General features: G+C 44.7%; 1 protein-coding gene across 7 annotated transcripts in view; it reads left to right on the top strand.

Annotated features, from left to right (window-relative positions):
* Positions 1-21,893, top strand: part of LOC137590808 (retinal guanylyl cyclase 1-like) — a 101,375-nt gene extending 79,482 nt beyond the window's left edge. For 6 of the 7 annotated variants that reach the window (XM_068308595.1, XM_068308599.1, XM_068308598.1 and 3 more), the window contains 5 exons: positions 14,984-15,158; positions 15,755-15,853; positions 15,957-16,042; positions 17,239-17,324; positions 19,104-21,893. In XM_068308595.1, coding sequence (XP_068164696.1) covers positions 14,984-15,158; positions 15,755-15,853; positions 15,957-16,042; positions 17,239-17,324; positions 19,104-19,191 — 534 coding nt within the window. In that variant the 3' untranslated portion in view covers positions 19,192-21,893. The other variant, XM_068308596.1, reaches the window with a different exon arrangement.
* Positions 21,894-25,373: the final 3,480 nt, after the last annotated feature.

Raw genomic sequence — 25,373 nt, 5'->3', positions numbered from 1 at the left:
CCATACTGATATTAAACCACCTTCTGTATTACCTTTTCCCACACTATTACCAACTGTTCAAAGTACCTGTACTTTTTTGTCTCACAAAAGTCAGAGAGTTACGGAGCGCACTTCCGGATGCCGTCAGCCAATAGAATGCGCGTATGATATCACGAGACTGCCTCATCTGCGATGAGTTGGAGTCGTGAGTGTTCATGTGCAAGGGCGCACTGTATTGCTGTTTTTAATTCAGAAAGAGTTTGACATGCATCATCTGTTTCTTTGTCCTCTTCATTTTTTAACACTCCCTCTTTTATATGCCACAGAGCTTGTTGATTAGCTAGACTAGCAGTGACATTTGTGGTTGATGGCTTATTTTATGTTTGCTTTAATATTTTCAAACCTGGACATAAGGTCCACTGGTGTGCTGTTCCTCCCTACTTTGAATTGGCCTGCTCTCGAATGGAATGTCACCCTTGTTTTCAAAATAAATCTTGTCCTTATCTTTAGGAAAACTGTTGTCCTTGGTCATGGGTTCTGGCTGCCGTGGGAGGGCCCCTCCTTCGCTAGACACAACGTCATGCACAGGACGTGAGGGCGTGGTTTGCTCTTTACTACACAGTCTGAAGGAAATACCGTCTTCGACCACACCCCTTGTGAATTTCAAATCATCTCCAATTTATTTACAATTTCACTCTTTTCTCAAAAGCTGTTTTAAGACTTGAATGAATGAAGGACAATTTGATAATCCTGCATGCGCGAGCAGGCTGCAGTTTCCTCTGCTCAGAGCGAGTTTGTTTGCATAATTTTGCGTTTTTTTCTATGTTTCTGCGTGTATTTTTCTAACGTTAAATTATATAATGTATAGTGATATGCTAGTGTACTCCAGGGAGGAGTTGATGTCCATGAGGGTCAAAGGAGACCCAGCAACACGCTATCTCATCCCCGCTGAGCTCCGACGGAGATATCGCGGATGCCGAGCGGGTCGAGTTGAAAGGACTAGACTAACGGCTAGAGCCGCTAACCGGAGGAGAGTCAAGCCCTCCGTCCCCTCCGTCATCACGGGGAACGTGAACTCTCTACCGAACAAGTTGGACGAACTGACGGCGCTGTGCAGGACTGATCATCGCTACCGGGAGACCAGCTTGTTGGTGTTCTCAGAGACGTGGCTAACTGGCGACGTGCCGGACACTAACGTCCGACTAACCGGCTTCTCCTCCGTCCGAGCGGACCGGGACACGAACACCGCCGGTAAGAAGAAAGGAGGTGGATTAATCATCTATACCAACGATAGATGGTGCCATCCGGGACATGTGACGGTGAAATCAACACTGTGTAACCGCGATCTGGAGCTAACAGCTTTTAGCATCAGACCCTACTACCTGGCGAGTGAATTTTCACACGTCATTGTCCTCACCGTCTACATCCCTCCACGTGCGGACCCTGAGACGGCATGAGAGACCATCTGTGGGACCACCTCTGCTCTTCGGACCCGGCACCCGGAGGCGCTCGTCATCATCACCGGTGACTTTAATCACGTCACCCTGGACTCATCTCTCCCCACAATGGTCCAGTGTGTAGACTGTCCCACACGGAAGAACAGAACCATCGATCTGTTCTACACTAATGCTAAGGAGGCATACACCGCCACCCCCCTCCCTCCACTAGGTAAATCAGACCACAACCTAGTGTACCTACAGCCCACCTACATCCCGCTGGTGAAACGGCTGCCAGCAACAACACGACAGGTCAGGAGGTGGTCCCCGGAAGCAGAGGAGATGCTGAGGGACTGCTTCCAGACCACCGACTGGGATGTTATTGTGGGCTCACATGGGGAAGACATTGAGGGGGCAGCTCAGTGTTTTACAGACTACATGAACTTCTGTGTGGACACCGTGGCCCCTGTCAGGACAATCAGGTGTTACCCCAACAACAAACCATGGGTAACCAAGGAAGTCAAGGCTGTCCTGAACAGAAAGAAGCGGGCGTTCAGGAGCAAGAATGAGGAGGAGATGAGGAAGGCCCAGAAGGAAGTGAGACTCTGCCTGAGGGAGGCCAAGGAGGCGTACAGGAGGAAGCTGGAGAAGCAGCTGGGGCGCAACCAAGTGCGGGAGGTCTGGAATGGGATGAGAACCATCACCGGACACGGGAAATGGCGCAGCACTGTGGAGGGGAATATTGAACGAGCGAATGAACTTAACAGCTTTTTCAATCGGTTCAGCTCCCCCACCACTCCCGGCTCCTCGTCCCAGGCCTCTCCTGGCCTACAGACCTCTCCTGGCCTACAGGCCTCTCCTGGCCTACAGGCCTCTCCTGGCCCTACAGACCGCTCCACTGATGCTCCCTCCTCCTGTGCTTCCTCTTCTTCCACCCCTGCCACTTCTCCCGAGCCCACTCCAAGAACTGCGAAGCTCAACGGCCCCACGTCAACCACTGGACTTCAACCTCGCCACAACCTCCTGCTCCCACCACGACCGAGACCATCATCACTGCAGACCTGGTGACGACAACGCTGAGGAGGCTTCGTCCCTACAAGGCGGCTGGACCAGATAAGGTCTCCCCAAGACTCCTCCGTGCCTGTGCTTCGGAACTAGGAGACCCCCTGCAACAATTGTTCAACCTCAGTCTGCGGCTGGGGAGGGTCCCGTCACTGTGGAAGACCTCCTGCATTGTCCCTGTACCCAAGAAAGGACGCCCTACTGAGCTCAACGACCACCGACCGGTCGCTCTTACCTCCCACGTAATGAAGACCCTAGAGCGACTGGTCCTGGAGCTCATGCGTCCACAGGTGCAGGGTGCTATGGACCCTCTCCAGTTTGCCTATCAGGCCAAGGTTGGGGTTGACGATGCTGTCATGTACCTCCTCCAACGCACACTCTCCTACCTGGACACCGGGGGCTGTGCCGTCAGAGTGCTCTTCTTTGACTTTTCGAGTGCCTTCAACACCATCCAGCCCCAGCTCCTGCAGGATAAACTGACCTCCATGGCTGTGGACCCCTACCTCGTGAGCTGGATTACGGACTACCTAACGGACAGACCCCAGTACGTCCGTATGGGGGACTGTTTGTCTTCTATGGTGACCAGCAGCACAGGGGCGCCACAGGGGACCGTTCTATCCCCCATTCTCTTCACCCTCTACACATCAGACTTCAAGCACAACTCGGATACATGCCACATACAGAAGTACTCCGATGACACCGCGATAGTGGCATGTATCCGGGAGGGTGATGAGGGGGGGTACAGGGCATTGGTGGCTGACTTCGTGGAGTGGTGCCAACAGAACCAGCTCCAGCTCAACGTCTCCAAGACCAAGGAGATGGTTCTGGATTTCCGGCGGGCACCTCCCTCTCCACAGCCGGTGATCATCAAAGGCAGTGAGGTGGAGGTGGTAGAAAACTATAAGTACCTGGGACCGCAGCTAGACAGCAGACTGGACTGGTCACTCAACTCCAACTGTGTGTACAAGAAGGGGCAGAGCAGGATGTACTTCCTGAGGAGGCTGGCCTCCTTCAACATCTGTCCTAAGCTCCTTTTCATGTTCTATCAGTCCGTAGTCTCCAGTGTGCTGTCATACGCCATTGTGTGTTGGGGTGGGGGGGCCAGGAAAAGAGATATGGACCGTCTGAACAGACTCATCCGCAGAGCGGGCTCAGTGGTCGGGCTGAGCCTGGACTCTGTGGATATGCTTCTGGAGAGCAGGACCATGTCTAAAATTAAGGCCATCATGAACAACACCAGGCACCCCCTACACACCACCTTCTCCCAGCAGAGAAGCACCTTCAGCGGCAGACTGCTGTCACACAGCGCCTCCACAGAGAGGCTGAGGTCCTCCTTCGTGCCCCGTGCCATCAGGGGGTACAATGACTCTCTCAGGAGGAGCGGGGGGGAGGTGGCGAGGTCAGCACGGGGTTGAAAATGGATTTAATTTAATTTAATTTAAATTTAATTTTATACTGTTGTGTATATAATTTATTTATTTTTTATACTGTTTTATATTTTAATTCAATTTTATACTGTTTAGATTTTATTTTATACTGTTTATATTTTAATACTGTAATATTTTTAAATTTTATACTGTTTATATTTTAGTTATAGTTTAGTATATAAGTCCTGTTAGTGCTGCATGTGTCTGTCTGTTAGTGTAATGTATGTCTTGTGGTATGTCCTGTGATGTCAGTGTTTCCTTTTCTCCTGGTGTTTATCCAGTATTATTTGTTATGTAATGCCTGAGCAGTGGATATATGCAATTTCCTGCGGGATTAATAAAGTATCTATCTATCTATCTATCTCTATCTATCTATCTAAAGGAAAATTATTTCCCTCCAGTTATTTCGATGGCTAAGTACATGTAGAGTGATACGTTACACAAGAATGCACAAGAATACAGCTATCACAATTAGACAACACAGCATTCACACTAAATAAACACATACTTAGGGATATATTGGTGGGATAAGGACAAGAGATATATGAACACAACTGTAAAGACAAACACAACAAAGCCTGACAGCATAAATAGAGTGCAGAGTTTGCACAACAGCTCATAGATCCCGTTGGATCTCAACCTGGACTCTCACACAGTGGGCAGGCACATTGTACAAGACACATCATTGTCAACCACGTAACACCAAAGTACCACCCAGCAGATCTTCAATCCATCACCTCCCCCACACTTCGCCATAGCTCGATGACCTTCCTTTCCTTGACTTGTTTTAAATACATCTTTCGTTCTTTTATTTTTATTACATTTATTATTTGTGAGCTTGGTGTTCTGGGATCAGAAAAAGGTCTCGTCAGACCGTTGAACAAATTTGCAGACCATTTGTTCAATCTTTCAATATCTTTATTCACTTGTTTGGTTGGAATTAAGTTGAGCTTAATTTTGGGAAGCTTGCATAACATTCTACCCCAGGTACTTGAGTTTGACTCGGTGGCTGTCATTTTGTAAATCACTGTCTCCCCAGCTGTTGCCATTCTGAGCAGTCAGTGGTTCTACTGGTTTAACCCCATCTAAACTAGTTTTATCTGATGTCTTTGCACTCAGACCCTGCCTAATTCCTATTCTCACTTTTTTCTTTTAAAACATAAGACCAAACGTCTAGTTCCGTATGTGCTACAAACATAGATTCACATGTAAGGTTGGACTTTAAACCTGGATTTGGTGCGTTTATCTTACGTGGCCTTATTTTATTGTCTTAGAGCCTTCTTGGGTCTTCTAACCCTTTTTTGCCTTTTTAGACTCTCCACAATTTTAATGCAACACATACACTTTGGAAGGGGCCCTGCGATGTCTGGAGGAATCTGGACAGCAGTGGGCTGCCCTCCAGACTTTTAATGCACCTCATTCCACACAGCGTACCACTTCAACACAGGGTAGGGAGAATGCTTCCTCGTCAGGGATCGGGGAAAGATATTAACAGGGAAGGTAGTGGTGACTCCACATGTGATGGCACTTCTGGTGGGGCTTGGCCCTTTGGGGCAGGATGCCTGTGGCTGGGGGCTTGTGTTGAGGGCTGGCTGCCCAGTCTGGGCCCGCGGTTTGGCAAGGGCGGGGTTATTGGGGTCCTGAGCTTGGTTGTGGGTGTGTGGTGGTTGTTGATGGTCATCGGCGACTGCCGGTTGGTGCTCGCTGGTTGTCGGTCGTGGCCGTTGGCTTGCCCCATGGTGTCGGTGATCGTGGTGCGGCACTGCAGTGCTGCTGTGGGATTGGTGCAATGTGTGGGCTGTGTGGCCTGGCCCGGGGGTTGGACTACGGGGGGCTGGCTCGGGTGTACGGGGGAGATCAAGTGGTGCAGAGTCGTCGCTGCATTTGGAGGGAGATTGGTTTCTGGATGGCTTGGATTCCCTCCCGTGGTCCTTGACACCTGATTAGATTTGGGTGATGCGCTGCTCATCTACTGGCCTGTCCGTATTGGCGGGGCCTGTCAGCCGTGTGGCGTGTGTTGGTCCATCGCCATTGATCATGGTTGGTGGTTGGTTGACGGCACTCTTATTTTACTGTGGGCTGGCGTTGGCATCGTTATCTCATTGAGCTTGGGGTATGGGCGGGGCTCGGCTGAGGGCTCCTATCGGCTAGTTGGCTACGGTGGGCCTACTTGCCCCGTGCCCCCTGGGCCTCTCCTGGGCTGGTCAGCCGTGTGGCGTGTGTCGGTCCATCGCCATTGATCGAGGTTGGTGGTTGGTTGACGGCACTCTTATTTTACTGTGGGCTGGCGTTGGCATCGTTATCTCATTGAGCTTGGGGTATGGGCGGGGCTCGGCTGAGGGCTCCTATCGGCTAGTTGGCTACGGTGGGCCTACTTGCCTCGTGCCCCCTGGGCCTCTCCTGGGCGCCCTAGTGGTGGCGGCTGCTGCCTCCTTTGGTCTCTGGGTCTACGTGGTTGTCGGCTTTTCCAGTGGCTTTTCAGGTGATGGCTTCTGGATGCTCCTGGCTACCGGGCTTGGGTATATTCAGCTGGCGTGGCCCTGCTGCATTCTGGTAGCCTCTCTGGGCGTTGGTTTCATCACACATGCATGTTGGTTCAGGGCCTACCAGCTTCTGTCTAGGCCAATTATTGAGAACCGTTGGGTCCCATCAGTATGTGATGACCATCTCTTCAGACATCACACCTATCTCAGGACCCCTATCTTCCTTCTGCACTGTTTTCCTCTGGTGGCCTACTCTATACTGTCAGGACCTCCGCTAGTCTGGTGTTCTGTAACATTGATATTAAGGTATCAGTTGTGAGAAATGATAAAACAGCTCAAATCTAACAGCACTGCCTGTCTATCCACTACCCTGTTTGTGTTTTCTCTCTCTGTCTGGTCTCCTTACTAACACACAAAGGTGCAGCACTTCCCTCTCTGGTTCGCAATAGGAAATTCGGTAACACTTTATTTTAAGGTACACCTATTCACCATTAACTCATTGACTGCCAGACACTTTCAGCGCGGACAGCTCCCCAGTGCCAGAGATTTTGAGCATTTTCACTGAATTTTGAAGGCCCACCAAATATTCATTTTTTAGGCTACATAAACATTCCACATATCACCCGAAACTTTAGACTGTCTTCTTTCATCAGAAAAAAAATTTTGTTTCTAGCATCTATGTGTGTTTAGTTATTGCCCGTAGAACACAGGGTGGTTTCAGCAAAAACAGCTGATTTTGACCAGAAAACGGAGATAATAACGTTTTACTGCAGAGAAGCAAATTCAAGCAAAACTGCAACATCAAACTTCTGAAAATACTTTTACTTATTGAAACAATGCAAACAACATTAGAAAAAACATTTTTGATGAACAAATGATTTTATAACAATTTTGAAAATTAGACAAAACATAACAAAGTACATTCATTTCACTCTCAACTGTCAGAACCATTTACAGGTGAGTGTGTGTGGGTGTGTGGGTGTAATCAATCATATTTCTTTTGAGTGTGATAAACAGTGAAGCATTCTCCTGCATGCAGGGGAATACGACAGGCCTTGCACCACATCCTGGTCTCACTCCTCCCACCCCTTCTAACACACACCCGACATTTCCTTGAGGGATGTGCCTTCTTTGTGGTGGCCCTCAAACGTTCCAGCTTGTGCCTGGACATCAGGCCATCGAGTCTGCCTTCTGGGTCTCGGTTTCTGAGTGACCTGGTTTGCAGCACGTCTTCGACCTCCATCTCCTCGCCCCCCTCATGTGACACGTACCCCTTTTCAGTCCAGGACCTTGCAATATCCTTCATGAAATCAAGGTGCGATTTCTTGATCCCTGGGTTCCTGGACCTGAACAACACATAGGCATTGTACACACAAATCTGGAACAAATAGGCGACAAACTTTTTTGTCCAGTTTTGAGTTTTCCTGATGAAGGGGTAGTATGCAATGTTCTGGTCTAGTTTGTCCACCCCATTCATGCAGGAATTGTACTGTACCACACACTCCGGTTTGAGCTGTGCCACTTTTTCCCGCTGACCCTTCTGCCACACCTCCACCCTCTGCATCCTGTCGTTGTGGCAGGTTGTTATCATTCTCACCAGGCGCTTGTCCTGCCAGGCCAAGACCAGTACCCGGCCGTTGTGTCGCACCACCTTCCCCTCCTCACCCAAGTCTGTCTTTGACGGCTCCCTGATGATCTGTGGTTCGCCACGGTTTTTCCTGAGGGTTCCACAAACATTAGTCTTTTTTTTACACAACTGCTCACACAGTTTTACGGAATTATAAAAATTGTCCATGAATATTGTGTACCCCTGCTCGGTCAGGCGGTCAAGGAGGGAGAACACAATGTCTGGGAGTGTGCTCGACTGGCCAACATAAGGCAACATATTGTAACAATAGCCAGTCCGCGAGTCACACAAAATATAAGATTTTATGCCATATTTGACTGGCTTCTGAGGGTTGTAAACCCTGAAGTTCAGGCGTCCACGCCACTGCAACATCCCCTCATCAATGCAAATGTTTTCATGAGGCTGATACAGCTCTTTGAATTTGGAAATAATTGAATCAAGGACAGGACGCACTTTATAAAGTTTATCTCCAGCATCCTGTGAGGCATTGTCATTGAAGTGGAGAAACTTCCCAATTAGCTGGAACCTGTTGCGTGGCATGGTGTTGTTGAAGTACGGAATGGCTTCCATTGGATCCTCACTCCAGTACATGCTGACGCTGGGCTTCTTTATGTAGCCGGTGAGGAACGTAAGACCCAAGTACTTTTTGAGCTCTGGAACGTTCACCGGTTTCCACACCCTCTCTCTGGAGTGTGGCAGAGCTTCAGGATGTGCCTGTATAAACTGCCGTGCATACAGGTTGGTCTGAGACACAATGTGACCCAGCAGCTCGTCAGTAAGAAACAGCTGCATGAAGTCAACCGGCTGGTCTGAATCCAGGTCTGCAGCTGCATTCTGGGGACCAGGGGTTGCCACGAATGGGAACTTAGTGGGTTTCCAGCCATCATGACTCCAAACACCTGCATCCACCTCCAGTGATTGGCGTCTCCTCGCACCTCTCCCTCTAGCAGGTGCACGTCCCCTACTCGTGTTAGGGACTGTAAAATATAGAAATATACAATTTTACACTATATATATATATGCATGCTTGAAATAAGTAGGATATCATTTTACACAACATATATATATATTATATACACACATGCCTGAAATATGTACCATTCTACAAAACATACACACACACACACACACACATATTATACATATATACACACGCATGCCTGAAATATGTACCATTCTACAAAACATACACACACACACATATTATACATATATACACACACATGCCTGAAATAAGTACCATTCTACACAAAAGAGTAATACATTCATGGATGGGGAACAACTTATGGGAGACGGAGGGCCGACGCGTGTTTTTTACATCATGCAACAAAGTAGCAAAATAGTTACCTTTGCTCCTCAGATCCTCCGTGGGCTCCCCCAGGTCTGGGGAGGACTCCCTGCTGCTTTCCGACGGAATCCAGTCGGATGACGAGTCCGGGTCCGGTTCAGAGTCAGAACCGTCGCCGGACAGACGCAGCGGAGAACTCTCCGCAGCGGCGCTCCCACGTGGGACGCCGCCGAACTGCGGGGGGGCCCCGCTACAACCCGCCACGCTTTCCTCGCCTCCGATCCGGTCTTCAACCTCCTTGGGTGCATCTCCTGCACCCCGATCCTTACCGCTGTCGCTCATTTCCACAGCAGCTACACCGCCAGACAAGCTCTGTGCCAGTGTGAGCTGCTTGAACCTGCCTCCTCCACATGCTTTCGCCTTGCGCTTCGCCATTTTGCTCTCCACTACTGCCCCAACACCGACGCTTCTTCGTCGTTTTATCTGGTGATCTAGGGTGTGAAACACTGCCCCCGACCGGAATACATGGAATACAAGGCTGAAAATCACACAGAATGTGCGAAACGCTTTGATCTAACGTTCCCTATAAAAAACGCCTAAGACGAAATATGACGTCTTTGGCACTCAACGTTTGGATTCTATAAGACGAAATATGACGTCTTTGGCACTCTGTGAGTTAATAAGTTGCTTATTAACATGCAAATTAGTTACATATTGGCTCTTAATTAGTCATTATTAAGTACTTATTAATGCCTTGTTCTGCATGGCCTTATTAAACAACCAGTAAGCGGTTTAATAAATGAGGTATTTGTACTTGTGCTGTCTTTGTTATTCTACCACTGAATGAGAGGGAACCTACTGTATAGATAGATCCATTTTTCAAAGATGTAACCCATCACTTCTTTATTGCAGCAGTAGTTATGTGCTATAACATATTAACTAATTGTGAAAAGGAGGCAACTTTAGATTAGGGAACATGTGTTGGTTAATACGTGTTCAACTATTAGTGAATTAGTAATGATCAAGATGTCACTTTAGTATGGGGAACATATTCTAAGTAACAAAGACTTAATTTAGAGTTATTTGGGCACTTAATATTTGTAATTTTGTGTTTTGTTATGTTCATTAAGTGGTATTAAGGGAGAATAACTATTCCTGGGGTACTACAACCTTATTAAGTCCATACTAAGCAAAGCATATTGAGATCGTAATTCATATACAACAACTTCCTTACTTAATACTAATAAGCAAGAATTCTGAGGTTATTGAGGGAACACTCTTAGTTAATGGCTTAATGGTTGTTTAATAAGGCCATGCAGAACAAGGCATTAATAAGTACTTAAAAATGACTAATTAAGAGCCAATATGTAACTAATTTGCATGTTAATAAGCAACTAATTAATGGTGAATAGGTGTATCTTAAAATAAAGTGTTACCTCGCTGGTCTCACCACAGTTTTGTACACCATTCCTTTCATTTTAGCTGAAACTCTTCTATCACACTTCACACCTGACACTTTCCTCCACCCGTTCCATCCTGCTTGTACACACTTATTCACCTCTTTTCCAAACTCTCTATTGGTTTGGACTGTTGACCCTAAGTACTTAAAATTCTCCACCTTCTTGATTTCTACTCCCTGTAACCTCACTCTTCCACTTGGGTCGCTCTCATTCACACACATGTACTCTGCCTTACTGAGGCTAATTTTCATTCATCTCCTTTCCAGGACAAATCTCCACCTCTCCAGCTTCTCCTCCACCTGTTCCCTACGCTCACTACAGATCGCAATGTAATCTGCAAAGATCATAGATAGATAGATAGATTATTAATCCCAGAGGAAATTGTACAGTCCATAGAGATTCCTGTCTAACCTCGTCTGTCAGCCTCTCCATCACCATAGCGAACAGGAAGGGGCTTAGAGCTGATCCCTGATGCAGTCTCACCTCGACCTTGAACTCATCTGTCACAACTACAGCACACCTCACTGCTGTCTTACAGTCCTCATACATGTCCTGCACCGCTCTAACATACTTCTCTGTTACTCCATACTTCCTCATACAATACCGCAGTTCCTCTCTGGTCACCCTGTCATAAGCTTTCTCCAGATCTACAAAAACACAATACAGCTCCCTCTGGCCTTCTCTGTACTTCTCAATCAACATCCTCTAAGCAAATACTGCATCTGTAGTACTCTTTTTTTAGCATGAAACCATACTGCCGCTCACAGATGCTCACTTCTGCCCTTAGTCTAGCTTCAACTACACTTTCCCATAACTTTATTGTATGGCTCATCAGCTTTATTCCTCTGTAGTTGCCACAACTCTGCACATCTCCCTTGTTCTTAAAAATGGGCACCAGCACACTTCTCCATTCCTCAGGCATCTTCTCAATATCTAAGATCCTGTTGAACAACCCAGTCAGAAATTCTACTGCCACCTCTCCTAGACGCTTCCAAACATCTGCAGGTATATCATCAGGACCGACTACCTTTCCACTCTTCATGCTCTTCAATGCCCTCCTCACTTCATCCTGACTAATCTTTGCTACTTCCTGGTCCACAACAGCCACCTCTTCTAGTCTGTTCTATTTCATTTTCCACATTCATCAACTCTTCAAAGTACTCTTTCCATCTTCCCATCACACCACTGGCACCTGTAAATAGACTTCCATCCCTATCCTTAATCACCCTAACCTGCTGCAGTGTTAGCAGTGGGGTGGCAGTGGCTCAGTGGTAAAGCGGGCAGTAGAGCGGGTTGTCCTATGATTTCAAGATCGGCGGTTCGATTTCCGCTCCCACCCAAAAAATACCCGGAGGTGAGCTGACAGTGGGAGGTTTCAGCTCACCTCTGGAGCACTGCCGAAGCCCCCTTGAGCAAAGTGCCGTCCCCTTTACAAATTGCTCATTTAAGGCTTACCAAGATGGAGCTGCCTGCCACTCTACCTTCCTTGTATGCCTTGTATGCCTTGTGTATGTGTGTGTGTGCTACAGGAGCCTGTACAAACTAATATACTGTATATATAAATGCATGTGTTTGAATCATTAGCTAGAGTGTGCATTCTTAATTTCCCTTCGGGGATCAAAACAGTATATTAAATTAAATTAAAAAATTTAATTAATCACATTAGCTGTAGTTGTCCAGTCATCTGGAAGCACCTCCTGACCACCCAGAGCCTGTCTTAACTCCTTCCTAAAAGTCATGCAACACTCTTCCTTTTTCAGCTTCCACCATTTCGTCCTCTGCTCTGCCTTTGCCCTCTTCATCTTCCTCACCACCAGAGTAATCCTACACACCACCATCCTATGCTGTTTTGCTACACTCTCGCCTACCACTACTTTAGATATATAGATAGATAGATATACTTTATCCCAAACTGATCTACACTACAGCCATTTCCATCCTTTTTGCAAAGTCAACTACCATCTGTCCTTCTGCATTCCTCTCCTGGATACCAAATCTGCCCATCACCTCCTCATCACCTCTGTTTCCTGCACCAACATGTCCATTGAAGTCTGCACCAACGACAACTCTCTCACTTCTAGGTATGCTCTGCATCATGCCTTCAATTTCTAGCTTCAGACTCATCACTCTATCTTGACACTCTTTTTACCTCCAGGACATTCCTAACAAACTCCTCCTTTAAGATAACTCGTACTCCATTTCTCTCCCTATCTGCACCATGATAGAACAACTTGAACCCTGCTCCTAAACTTCTAGCCTTGCTACCTTTTCACCTGGTCTCTTGGATACACAGTATGTCTACCTTCCTCCTCTGCATCATGTCAACCAACTCTCTACCTTTTCCTGTCATAGTCCCGAGACATATTTGCATCACGTGACAAAATGCACAAATCGTCAGACATGTTCAAATCACATCAATAAATGCATCTGTACGATGCACGATGTACGACGGTGACTATATGGACAGAAATAAGGTGTCTGCCATCTGATTATACCAATAAAAGAAGCCATTTGAACTGCTTGGCTTAGATCAAATGAAAACAAACATATCTCCAGTTTTCGGCTCCAAATAAAAGCCGGAAGACAGATTTACATCTCTACTGTCATGTAAACATGCACACAGCAACCCACATGACAGACTTTGTTATGAATGGTTTAATAACATCAAGTAATCTGAACGAATAGGAGTTAAATTTACGAGGTGATAGGCCAAATATTTGCCACAGCGGGATTGCAAATCCTAATGATGGTATGATCATGACATACCATCAAATCCTATGATGACACGCCCCCCCTTAGCCAGTGATGGCTAAGGGGGGGCGTGTCATCACGAATTGACACGATGTGTTAAACGTAGACAGTAATTTGTGTATCCAAAGCTTTTTAAGTCCACTGGACGTTAAGAAAGTTCTTGAAGACGTTTCATCTCTCATCCAAGAGACTTCTTCAGTTCTTCAGTTCAGAACTGAACACCCTACACACGGTGTCGGGTGTTTTGTCTTGACCTCCGTCTCCGCCGAACCCCTGAGACCGACTCACCGAACTTCTAGGGTTCGATCGAACCGAGGTTAAGAACCACTGCACTAGATGGATAGCAAGGTTACATGCAATTGTAAATGAATGTGGTTTTTCAGGTTTTTGGGATGGTATTGAGAACACTGACATTCGGTGGTTTAAATCTGTAATAAATCAAAGATTGAATGATATATCTACTCAAGATTGGCAGCTGGTTAACAGGAATATACTCAGCTCAAACTATAGAATATTTTTAAAGTCATTGATGTTTTGAATTATACTCCCTGTCGACAATCAAAATATTCTGGTTAAATTCTGTTCACTCCCTGTAGCTGACGGTATTTGCATAGTGAATACATTGATTCATCCTCTTTGTCTTGACAGTCGTGGTGATGAATTTCATTATATCTTGTCCTGCCCTGCTCTCGATCATCTCAGAAAACTTCTCATTAAACCTTACTTTTGGAAAAGTCCAAATTTCCTAAAATTCCTGCAGTTATTCTCATCCTCCAATATAAAAACTCTGTCAAACCTTGTTAAACTTATCAAAGAAGTTATGTATATTTTCAGGAAATAACTCTACAGTCCTACTGTTATTTGTCTTAGTAATTTATGTAAACAATTTTTTTTTTCTTGTCAAATTCATTTTATGTTCTCTAATACCCTGATAGGGGTCTCATGTAAGGAAATAAAAAACATATGGTGGCTAAGTTCCAGGGCTATAAAAGCGAGCCCACACCGGCCCGCTGCCTCTCACCCTAGACAACACCAGAAAAGTGAAGAGTCCAGCCCCTCTCAAGGGTTTGGGTTCCATAGCCTAAAGCTTTGGGTGGAGGTGAGCCCGACTATATCTTATCTGCAGTTCAAGGGGGAGCCCATAAAATATTCACACATTGATTCTTTTTGTGTAGTCACCAATCCAGCAGTAAGGAAGGTCAGGGGCGGGCTGGGCCCACTCAAACTTACTTTTCTTGTCTTAGCCAATGAAAAAAGAGTGGAATATTCCAGTACATTCCTGAATTCTGATTGGGTGGGCAGCTGACAGCCCACTTCCAGAGTCAGTCACATTTCTTATTGTGGTAAAGACACAAAGAGCAATCTCAGTTGCACATTATATTTTGTGTTTCTGAAAGCACTATATCAAACCTTCCTAAACCCTTTCCACAGACTGTTTATCAGACTGTTGTGTGTGTCTTGTGTTTCCAGGTAGAAACCATTGGGGATGCCTACATGGTGGCTTCAGGTGTTCCCAACAGAAATGGGACTCGACACGCAGCTGAGGTGGCCAACATGTCTCTGGACATCCTGCACTCCATCGGAGCGTTCAAGATCCGTCACATGCCTGAGATCAAAGTTAAGATACGCATTGGACTGCATTCAGGTACACACACACGAGCACGTGCACATGCACACACGCACACACACACACACACACATTGCCACTGTGAAAGATCTTGTGTCACTATTGTCATCATAATGGTTGTAGTGTGTTAACAAACCTGCCACTGCATTATTATTATTATTATTATTATTATTATTATTGAGTTTTCACTTGTTGACTAGCAGGGAAAATTGAACTATCAATTATATTATTGATTATTGGTCTACTTTATTTTCTCTAGACATCACTTAATGCAAACGGTGTGTTACTGGCAGCGGGATTAGGGTTAGTACAACTAATGGTATCATTATGATTTGGACTTATTTGACTTTGACAGTTCAGAAGTCAGTTTCATGACAAACATTACTGCATCACTAAACCCCAAAATGTATTTTTTTTTAAAGTTAGACGGCCGTCACCTAACCAGGAACTAGTAGCGGTTTCTTTTCATGCCATCTTCCTTGCAGCTGTTTGGTTCATAAACTGAATTGTCTCAACCTTGTGATAGTCCAGTGCTTGATCACACAGGTTGTGAATCAAGCAGTAGAATAAAAATCATCTTAAAGCTGAGGACTAACCCTTGTCTCTGGCCTCAGGTGCTGTGGTTGCAGGTGTGGTTGGCCTCACGATGCCCAGGTACTGTCTGTTTGGAGACACGGTAACCACAGCCTCACACATGGAAGCCACCGGACTGCGTATGTAGCAAACACTAAAACGAGTGTCTCAGTCATTTATTGGTGTTTGAATCGTGTCAGTCAGGATCAATATCTAGCCAGTACTTTCCTGCTTGTCCACCAGCCTACAGGATCCACATCAGTCTGAGTACGGTGAAGGTCCTGACGAGTCTGAAGCTAGGGTACCACATAGACACCAGGACAGCACAGGTACTGCAAAACAAGGACTAGCAACCATTCACACTCACATTCAATTCAGTCACCGGTTCACATCTACTTCTTAATTTGGTGGTGAGGGAAAGATGGAGGACCCAAGAAAGACTTTGTCAGGTTCATTTGTAACTAGAACCTTAGTTCCACAAGATAGAGTGCTAATAATAAATGTGGAATATTAAAGATTATTTATAAAAAGCATCACTGACTTCCTCCTAATAAACCACGTTTATTAGGAGATGTCCCTCCCATCCGCACCGGACACATTTCATGCCTGCACTTGTGACATAAACTGTGTAATCATAGTAATCAATTTTAAACGTGAGCGTGATGTTCAGCTCTTCATTGATCCGATTAGGGATCATTGTTACCTGTCTCTGGAAGGCCTAACTGCCGACTTGGAATGTATTTATAGGACTCAGGAGCCAACCATGTTGCGACAGCTCCCTCTCCAGGGCCTTGTTGCTGAGGTGCGGCGGTGCGTTCAACATAATCACCGTTTTAACCGGGTTAGCCAGGGGGAGGATGGGGGGTGAAGGTATTCTTAATCACCACCCACCTCACCTGATGCACCTTTTCAACTTCATCGAGAAAAAATTACTACCGCTTTATTCATTCAGGAGCCTGCTTTAACGTTGTTAAACCTGACCTGCTCCCCCCCCTAAACACACCTCCCCCACCGAGCAGTTGGGGATAACTTGATACCATGCTGGCGAAGGGGCTTTGCCAATGCAGCTTTTTCCTCTACGGTTGCCCATCTCAGGGCTACCATATTTCCTCATAATCTCTGCAAAAGCCCTACAAACTACTGAATCTGATAGAGAGAAAGAGAGAGAAAGAGACACAGGCAGAGAGAGAGCGTGAGAGAGAGAGCGAGAGAAAGAGCAAGAGAGACCGAGAGAGAGACAGACAGAGAGACAGAAAATCAGAACTGATTGTCTTTAGTAGTTGTGGTCGTTTTGTGCCCATCGTGAACTAAGGGTTTAAAGTTGAAGCTAGAGGCACATCAGCGTTAGCGTTGACAGATTGGTCTCATTGAAACAACAGCATTACACTTGGGTGGTGAGCAGAGTGCAAAACCAGGGGAATGCTGGGAAGACTGGGATAGAGAAACATAACACTGAGTGTAAAGACTTTCAAATGAAATGCGTGCGGTATCACTGAACACATCACTATGACTGGATTGTTTGTAGATGAAGGGAGTGGTGGACACCTACTGGCTGATTGGAAGAGACGGCTTTGATAAACCTCTTCCTGTTCCTCCAGACCTCACCGGAGGGTAAGACCACGCATACATGTTGAGATACGTTCCACAACATGAGGGAAAGTTTAAAACGTCTGTTATGTAAATGAATTTAGATTCTTGTCTGCCTCAGTCCCACAGCACTCTTTCCCTCCAACTCCTAACCCGAATCCTAAACCCTAACCCTAAACCCCTAACCCTCTACCCCAAGCCCCCAACTCTAACCCTATACCCCAAACTCTGACACCAAACCTTAACCCCTAACCCTAACCCCTAACCCAAATCTTAAATCCTAACCTTAAATCCCTAACCCTAAACCCCAAACCATAACTCTAACCCTATACCCCAAACTCTAACACTAAACTTTAACCCCTAACCCCTAAACAGAATCTTAAGTCCTAACACCAAACCCCTAACCCAAAACCCTAACCCCTAACCCTATACCTCAAATTCTAACACCAAACCTTAACCCCTAACCCCTTATCTGAATCTTAAACCTTAACCCCAAACCACTAACCCCAAACCCTAACTCTAATCCTATACCCCAAACACTAACACTAAACCCTAACCCCTAACCCGAATCCTAGACCCTAACTTCTGACCCTAAACTCCAAACCCCTTACTCTAACCCTAACCCAAATCCTTAACTCTAACCTTCAACCCCCAACTCTAACCTTAACCCAAACCCCTAACTCTAACCCCTAACCCAAATTCTGACCCCTAGCCCTAACGCAAACCCCTAACTCTAACTCTAGATAAATATATGGGGCAGACTGATGGAAAAGTGGAAGTCAGCCAAATTATTTTTCCTATCCTTCTGCCTCTTCCTGAACACAGTCCATGTTGAATTACCAGTCCAGTATACTGTCTAACTGCAGTCCCAGGCACTTAGTTTCCTGCCACCGCCACCTTCCTCCCTGTGGGGGTCCCCACCGGAAATCTGGCCCCATTTTCATCATCTTTGAGAAGTTCAGCTGGAGCTTGTTCTGATGACACCACACTACAAAGTCTGCCACCAATGCACTGTACTCCCCCTCCTCACCCTCCCTGATTACATGCCACAATCCAGTGTCATTGGAGAGTTTCTGCAAGTGGCCTTTATCCAAGTTGTACTGGAGGTCCATGGTGTAGAGGGTGAAGAGAAGGGGGAGAGCACTGTAGGGGAGGGGTCCACCCTAACATAACCATAACCCCTAACCCTAAACTCCTAAACTTCTAAACTTAAACCCCTAACCCTAATCCCTAACCACTAAACCCTAACCACTAAACCCTAACCACTAAACCCCAACCCCTAACCCTAAACCCCTAACCCTAAACCCCTAACCCTAAACTCCTAACACTAAGGGGGTCAGTCACACGCAGTGGCTGAGTGGTACAGCGGGTCGTCTAATGATCCAGGATCGACAATTCGATTCCCGCTCCCACCCAGCTGACAGTGGGAGGTGACAGTGGGAGGTGTCAGTTCAAACTCAAGGACTGTATGTCCTTGAGCATACAGTCATCCACGCAGCTGTAATTTGTGCCTTGAATTTAGCAATGGGAAACATGTATTGAAGACAACAACCCCAATCGTTTAACTTTAACCATATTGACACTGACTCTATCTGGCCTATCTGCCACTCTGTCTCTCTTTCTCTTACCCTGTTCTTATCATCCTTTTATTTCTTTTCCATCCAACCGGTCAAAGCGGATGGCCGCCCAAAAGAGTCTGGGTCCTGCCCCTAACCCGAACAGCTAACCCTTAACCTAACCCGAACCCCACCTGTTTACTCTTATCTCCCCATCACATCTCTTGATTTCTTGTGTTTCTCTCAGGGCCAGCAATCATGGAATCAGTCTGGATGAGATTCCAGTCGAAAGAAGACAAAGGTTTCTGGATAGACAAAAATTGATAAAGAAATGATGGCAACACACACACACACACACACATGCACGCACGCACGCACACACACACACACACACACACACACACACTCTCTCTACCTCAAGAACGCTGAAGGAAATGATTATGAAATGAAATGATTTCTATTCTGTACCGTCAATGATTTTGATTGGTCATCTGCTCATGCTCTGATTGGTCACTGCCATCTTCACTTCAACATGAAGCCAGTCATTGTCTGTGCCTCTATTGTGTGATGACACATAATCTATACCTGTATAAAGAAAACTTGATTGAAGTTGATTGATAAGTCACTATGATGCTTGTATCCTTAGATAGACTGTATATTAGTATTAGTGTGTGTGTGTATACTGTGTGTGTGTAACAACACACACAGACAGGAGGATAATTTTTTTTGTAGAATCCATCTTCAGTGTCTGGAGTGCCTATGTGTTGTCTGTCCAGTCAAACAGCTCATTCTACCAGGACTGATAATTGAAATGTGAAATGACAAGACTTATGGACAATTCAACAGTTCTTTTAACAAACAGGACCCCCTCACCACCACCACCACCACCCATATCTGTTTCTGCTGCAGAGGTTTGGTTCCATTTAAAAGAGGAATAAACAGGCTTTCAAACCATAGAATATTTATTTCCAATAAAGAAATAATCAACGTATCTGTATATATATATATATATATATATATATATATATATATACACACACACAGTAGTGTATTATTGTGTTACTGTTGCTCTTTTTATTGATTTTATCTATTTTATTGATGATTCTTTGTAGAATTCTGTACGGTGTCCTTGAGTGTCAAGAAAGTCACCTTTAAATAAAATGTATTGTTATTTATATTATACACATTATATATATACATTATATATACATTTTATATATATACATTACACACACACACACACATATATATATATATATATATATATATATATATATATATATATATATACACACGAGACACACACATATACATATATATACATACTGTATATACACATATACAGTGGCTTGCAAAAGTATTCAGGCCCCCAAGCCTTTTTGACATTTTGCCACATTTCAGGCTTCAAACTTAAAGATAACAAACTCAAATTTTTTGCAAATGTGAGACCAAATGACACACAGGGGCACTCTGTCATTGGTCATTTAAGTCAACATTGGATCATTCAAAAGTCATCAGGGAACTTCTGGAGTCGGTTAGCTGAGCTGAGAGAACAGGGGGGCAATATTTTTGCACATCGTACTTTTCAGTTTTATTTCTAAACACAATATAAAATGTTGAATAAATTTGGTTCCACTTCACGATTGTGTCTCACATGTTGTTGATTCTTGAAAAATATTTTCAGTTTGTTATCTTTATGTTTGAAGCTTGAAACGTGGCAAAATGTCAAAAAAAATTCTTAGGGCTGAAGCCACTGTATGTGTGTGTGCATATATATGTATATTAAACATATATATACACACACACATACACACACAGAGTTACATACAGAAACATTTATTTATGGAAAAAAATTAATATATAATTAACTTTTATCATAAATATGATGACTTCCAGCAGAGAAGGCTTTGCCAGCCCTTACGGCCCGCCACTGATATATCCAGTGCGCCCTCAGGCATTTGAATATCAATGCTCATGACTTCACCTCATCGCGGATTTTTGGTAGGCAGTCATGTGATACCGTAAAAGCATTCTATTAGCTGACGTGCGCTGTTTCATGAGTCTCAGACTTGCGTTAGACACAAAAGTGCTTTAAATAGTCGATAAAGAGTTTGTCCTTCTATTGAGGAATTTGTTAGTCACGTGTGGTTTTGGAATACATTACCTGCGAGGAACGAGGGCGCACTGTATCGTGCTGTATCACACACATAGAAATATATATATACACACACACACACAACACAGTATATATACTGTATATAATTCCTGTTGGTGACTCCATCAGCCAGAATACAGAATAAATGATTGAGGCAGTCAGAGATGAATTATTGTCATTCTCTAATGCCGCATACCTGTTTGTTACCTCATTGTACTTCAGAAACACTGTTTTACTGTGTTTCTGTGTTTATTATTGTATGATTGTTTAACTGTATAAGAAATAGAATAAGAAGAAGAAGAAAAAGAAGTATACTTTAATGATCCCCATAGGGAAATTATTATGTTTTCACTCATGGTTAGTAACCATGCATATACATGTTTTTTGTACAGGCCCCTGAAACAACTAAGCACACACACAAGGAGCCTGCAGGCATGCAGTAAATACAGGGAGGCCGAGTGACGGGCAGCCCCATCCCTGACAGAGTAGCTTGTCGAGGCAGCTCAAGCTTCTCTTTCGCAGCTTGAGCTGCCTTGCTCAAGGGCACCTTAGCAGTGCTAGGGAGGTGAGCTGGCACCTCACTGCTAGCTCACACTCCAAGAGTGAATGGTTGGGAGCGGGAATCGAACCGATCTTGGATCATTGGACGACCCACTCTGCCAACTGAGCTACTGCCGCCTACTGGGGTGGTAGTAATATTACTGTACTACTGTATTATTATATTACTGCATTATTGTATGATTGTTTTACTGTGTTATTGTTTTACTGTATGATTGTATTATTGTAATCAGTGTTTGTTTGAGTAAAAATGTGAACTGTACTTGAACCACTAGTTCCAAAGGAGGGGGGTTGCTGTGTAAAATATAAATCAAGAAATACTAAAAAATTAATTTTCAAGTCCAACTTCTGTGTCTGCCTACACACACACACACACACACACACACCCCTGCATGCGTACGGTCAAGCAGGGGGTTCCATGGTGCACGTCTATCTCTTGTGACCTTTATTCTCCAGAATTAACTGGCTTCAGCTTGACGTTACAGGTTTATTATTATTTTTTTGAATTTTTCAGGGAGTCACATCAAATGTGAGACCAACTTATACTGTAGGTCCAGCACGCACACATGTGTTGGAGCGTGCACGCACACAAATTAGCACTACCTAATTAAGCAAGTAGAACTTGATTACTCATTATTACAGACAACTGCAAAAAACTTAAATGTGGTGAGGCTTACCTGTGACCCGGGGTGCAGTTGCTTGGTCCCATATGGTTGGGAATGATCCTGTAATGAGGGTCAGTTTCACCCTAAGCCCCGTCTGTCCTGACCCTCATTGCTAAAACATGCTGAAGTAAAGTGGTTCGCACGCACAAACATGCAGGCAATGCAGCTGGCACATTGCCATTAAACATGAAATGCAACCACGGTCTCTTCTGTTCTTTGGATGGGATGGAAAATAAGCAACTATCATGTCTACCTCTGACGGACGCCATTTCAATAGACTGCTACCTAACCTCTGAGACAAAAAAACTCCCCCTCGGGAATGGTGACGCCCTTGGACATGTCAACCAATCAATATCGTCAATCACTCTGTCCAATTACAGAGCGCATTTAGTGACGCAACAAATTGCACTCTAGCAAAATCTGATTGTTTTGATTCCGTCCGGCCCATGAATTCTTAAAACTCCAAATATGTATTGATGAAGGAAGCATTTGTTTACCAGATTCTATGAGTTAGTTGGGTGAGGGTGGACCACTATGTATTTGTAGAGACCTGAAAAAATTTGATTTTCATAATCGAACCCCTTTAAACATATGCAAAGACAAGAAGTTTTCTGTTGCGCCCCCCCAGCAAGAACAAAACAATTCGTGCCCCCGCCATGACTATAAATAATATCATTTTTCTATAAAATTGTGATACACCTCTGTACACCTCTGCATAACATTGTATCATTAACATTAAAGAAAACAAAAAGAAAAAAGAAATACAGTTCAATTTATAACAATGAATAATTTAACATTTTTTAGTCTATAACACAATGTCCATCACTTTGAGACCTAGAGGAAGACCAAAGAGGAGGTTTATGGATGTAGTAAAAGAGGACATGAAGGTAGTTGGTGTGAGAGAAGAGGAGGCAGAAGACAGGGTTAGATGGAGACAATTGGTTCGCTGTGGGGAAAAGCCCAAAGAAAACGAAGCCTCGAAGCTTGAGTTATAGTGACCTCTCCTGGCGAAAAGCTATCAAAATGAAGTTAGAATTTATCGCTACAATGAGCTTGTTTAGGCAGTGCACAGCTGTTCGAAGCAAGGTTTGAAGCATGACACTGAACTCTCAGCTCCTGCTCAATGTTTCAGCTTCTCTGCTATGGTGTGGGCTTTTTTTTGACTGAGCAATTTGGTACGCCACCTTAAATGATGCTAACAGAGCTCGCTGGTATACTGAAGTAACATTCACAGAGCGGGATGATTGTTGGCAATATTCGTCGCGTTTTCACTGAAAAACTCCAGCGGCTTATCAGCGTGATTTGGGTGAAATATCTTGAAGTAACGCCTAATATTAGGCTTCATGCTGTCTGCCGCCAGTAAACAAATCGGTCTCTCCTCTTCTCCTACTCTCCTAGTCATGGTAAACCCCAGCGCTTCCAGATGCTTCTTCATGTTTCTCCTTGCACACCTGACAGTGAGAACACCACTGCCTTAGTGGACGGGCAATTACACTTTATTCTAGTACACAGCGCCCCCCTGTGGGGAGTGCACCCCATTTGAGAAGCGTTGATCTAGACCAACAATAGGTCCAGATCCTCCATCATAGAATCAGTTCGTGTGTGTGATATGAGATGTCTCCAGAAGCCTCCGGTGAGTCACGAGTCAGAGATGTTTCTATCTGATCAAATTCCTCTACCTCCAGCAGGAGCTGCTCCTGTAGGACGTCTGACTGATCCACTCCAACCACTGACTGATGGAGTCTTGTCCTCCTAGCCTCATCCTGAGTGTCCTGTGGACTATCCTACTGACAGAAGACCAGCAGCCAGCTAGATGAAAACTTGCATTATGCGAGAGCCCATGACAGACAGAACCCACGGAGCTGGTGGAGACTAAGAGCTTCTCCAGCCTTCAGAAGCAGGACGAGGATGAGCTTTGTCTCCTGGAGACGTTTGCAGTGACGTGCATTAGAAGCTTCACTGCCTTTGGTCCACCTGGGTCTGAAGAAGTGTGGCGTCACCACTTTGGTTCCAGGAGATCATGTGATGGACTTTATAAGCGGAGCAGCTGATTGGTTGATCAATTGTACAGGTGATTGATCAGAGGTTTCTGTCTGCCCTGCCCCCTCCCCGTCTGTGTGCACCTGCGTTGTGGGCATGTTGGTCACCCGATTCGGCAGGAAGGGCAAAGTGGTCAACACAACAGTGCTGGTGTCTCCCGCACCTGTGTCTAATCACTCCCCATCAGCCCTGCATATACTGTATACTCCTTTGTCTTGTCTCGTCGCCAGTTCGTTGTAGTTCCTTGCTCACGTTCCAGCCTTGTTCCATACGTTATCTACCTTGCTAGTTTTTTGACCTTGCCTTTTTGCCTCCCGTTTTGGATACCTCTGCCTACATTCACTGCTCTTGGAATAAACTTTGTTTTTCTTTTTTACCGCTCATTGTCGTGCACTTGAGTCCTGCCTCTTCGTTGCGGAAGGCTGTTCAAATTAGCAATTTGTTCGAATTCCAAATACATTTTTCCCATTACAAATAATGTAAATGGTCTTAATCCGTTCCAAGACCCTAGAAAACTACCTTTTTTCAACATAATGTTATTTCATAATGTCATTTATATATCAAATTGTATAGTAATGAAACACATCAAAGAAATGTAAAAGAAAGACGCAAACAAGAGAAAGATTTTGATTTTTGCAAAAACACTTTAATCTCATTTAAACATTTTGCAGTTTTACATTAGATGAAAGCATTTAAGTGCCTCAGAAGATCTTTTCCAAAAAAAACTCGAATCACATTTAACATTTAGAACATTAGGAACATTTACAATTTTTCATTAGATGAAATTTCAAAAACACTAAACACTCAAAAACATTAAACACCAAGAAAAAAAGGGAAATACAATATAAAAATTAGTGCATTATAACAGGAAGTTTGCAAAAGTGAGGTGGTCATCAACTAAAGTGCATAGGACATTTTTGTAACACCAGATGTTCCTAAAGTTATTCAGGTCTAGAAAAAAACATCAACGTAATCAGGTTAGCTTAAGGTACAAGTTACTGTCTTTTGGACAGAAGTTTATGGTACCGTAACTCGTACAATAGGCAATGGAACGCAAATGAAGTGAAAAGTGATTGAATAAAATAAAAAGCACATTACC

Source organism: Antennarius striatus, chromosome 23 (assembly GCF_040054535.1).
Source record: "Antennarius striatus isolate MH-2024 chromosome 23, ASM4005453v1, whole genome shotgun sequence".
NCBI classification, from domain to species: domain Eukaryota; kingdom Metazoa; phylum Chordata; class Actinopteri; order Lophiiformes; family Antennariidae; genus Antennarius; species Antennarius striatus.
This window is presented reverse-complemented; position numbering and strand designations above follow the sequence as displayed.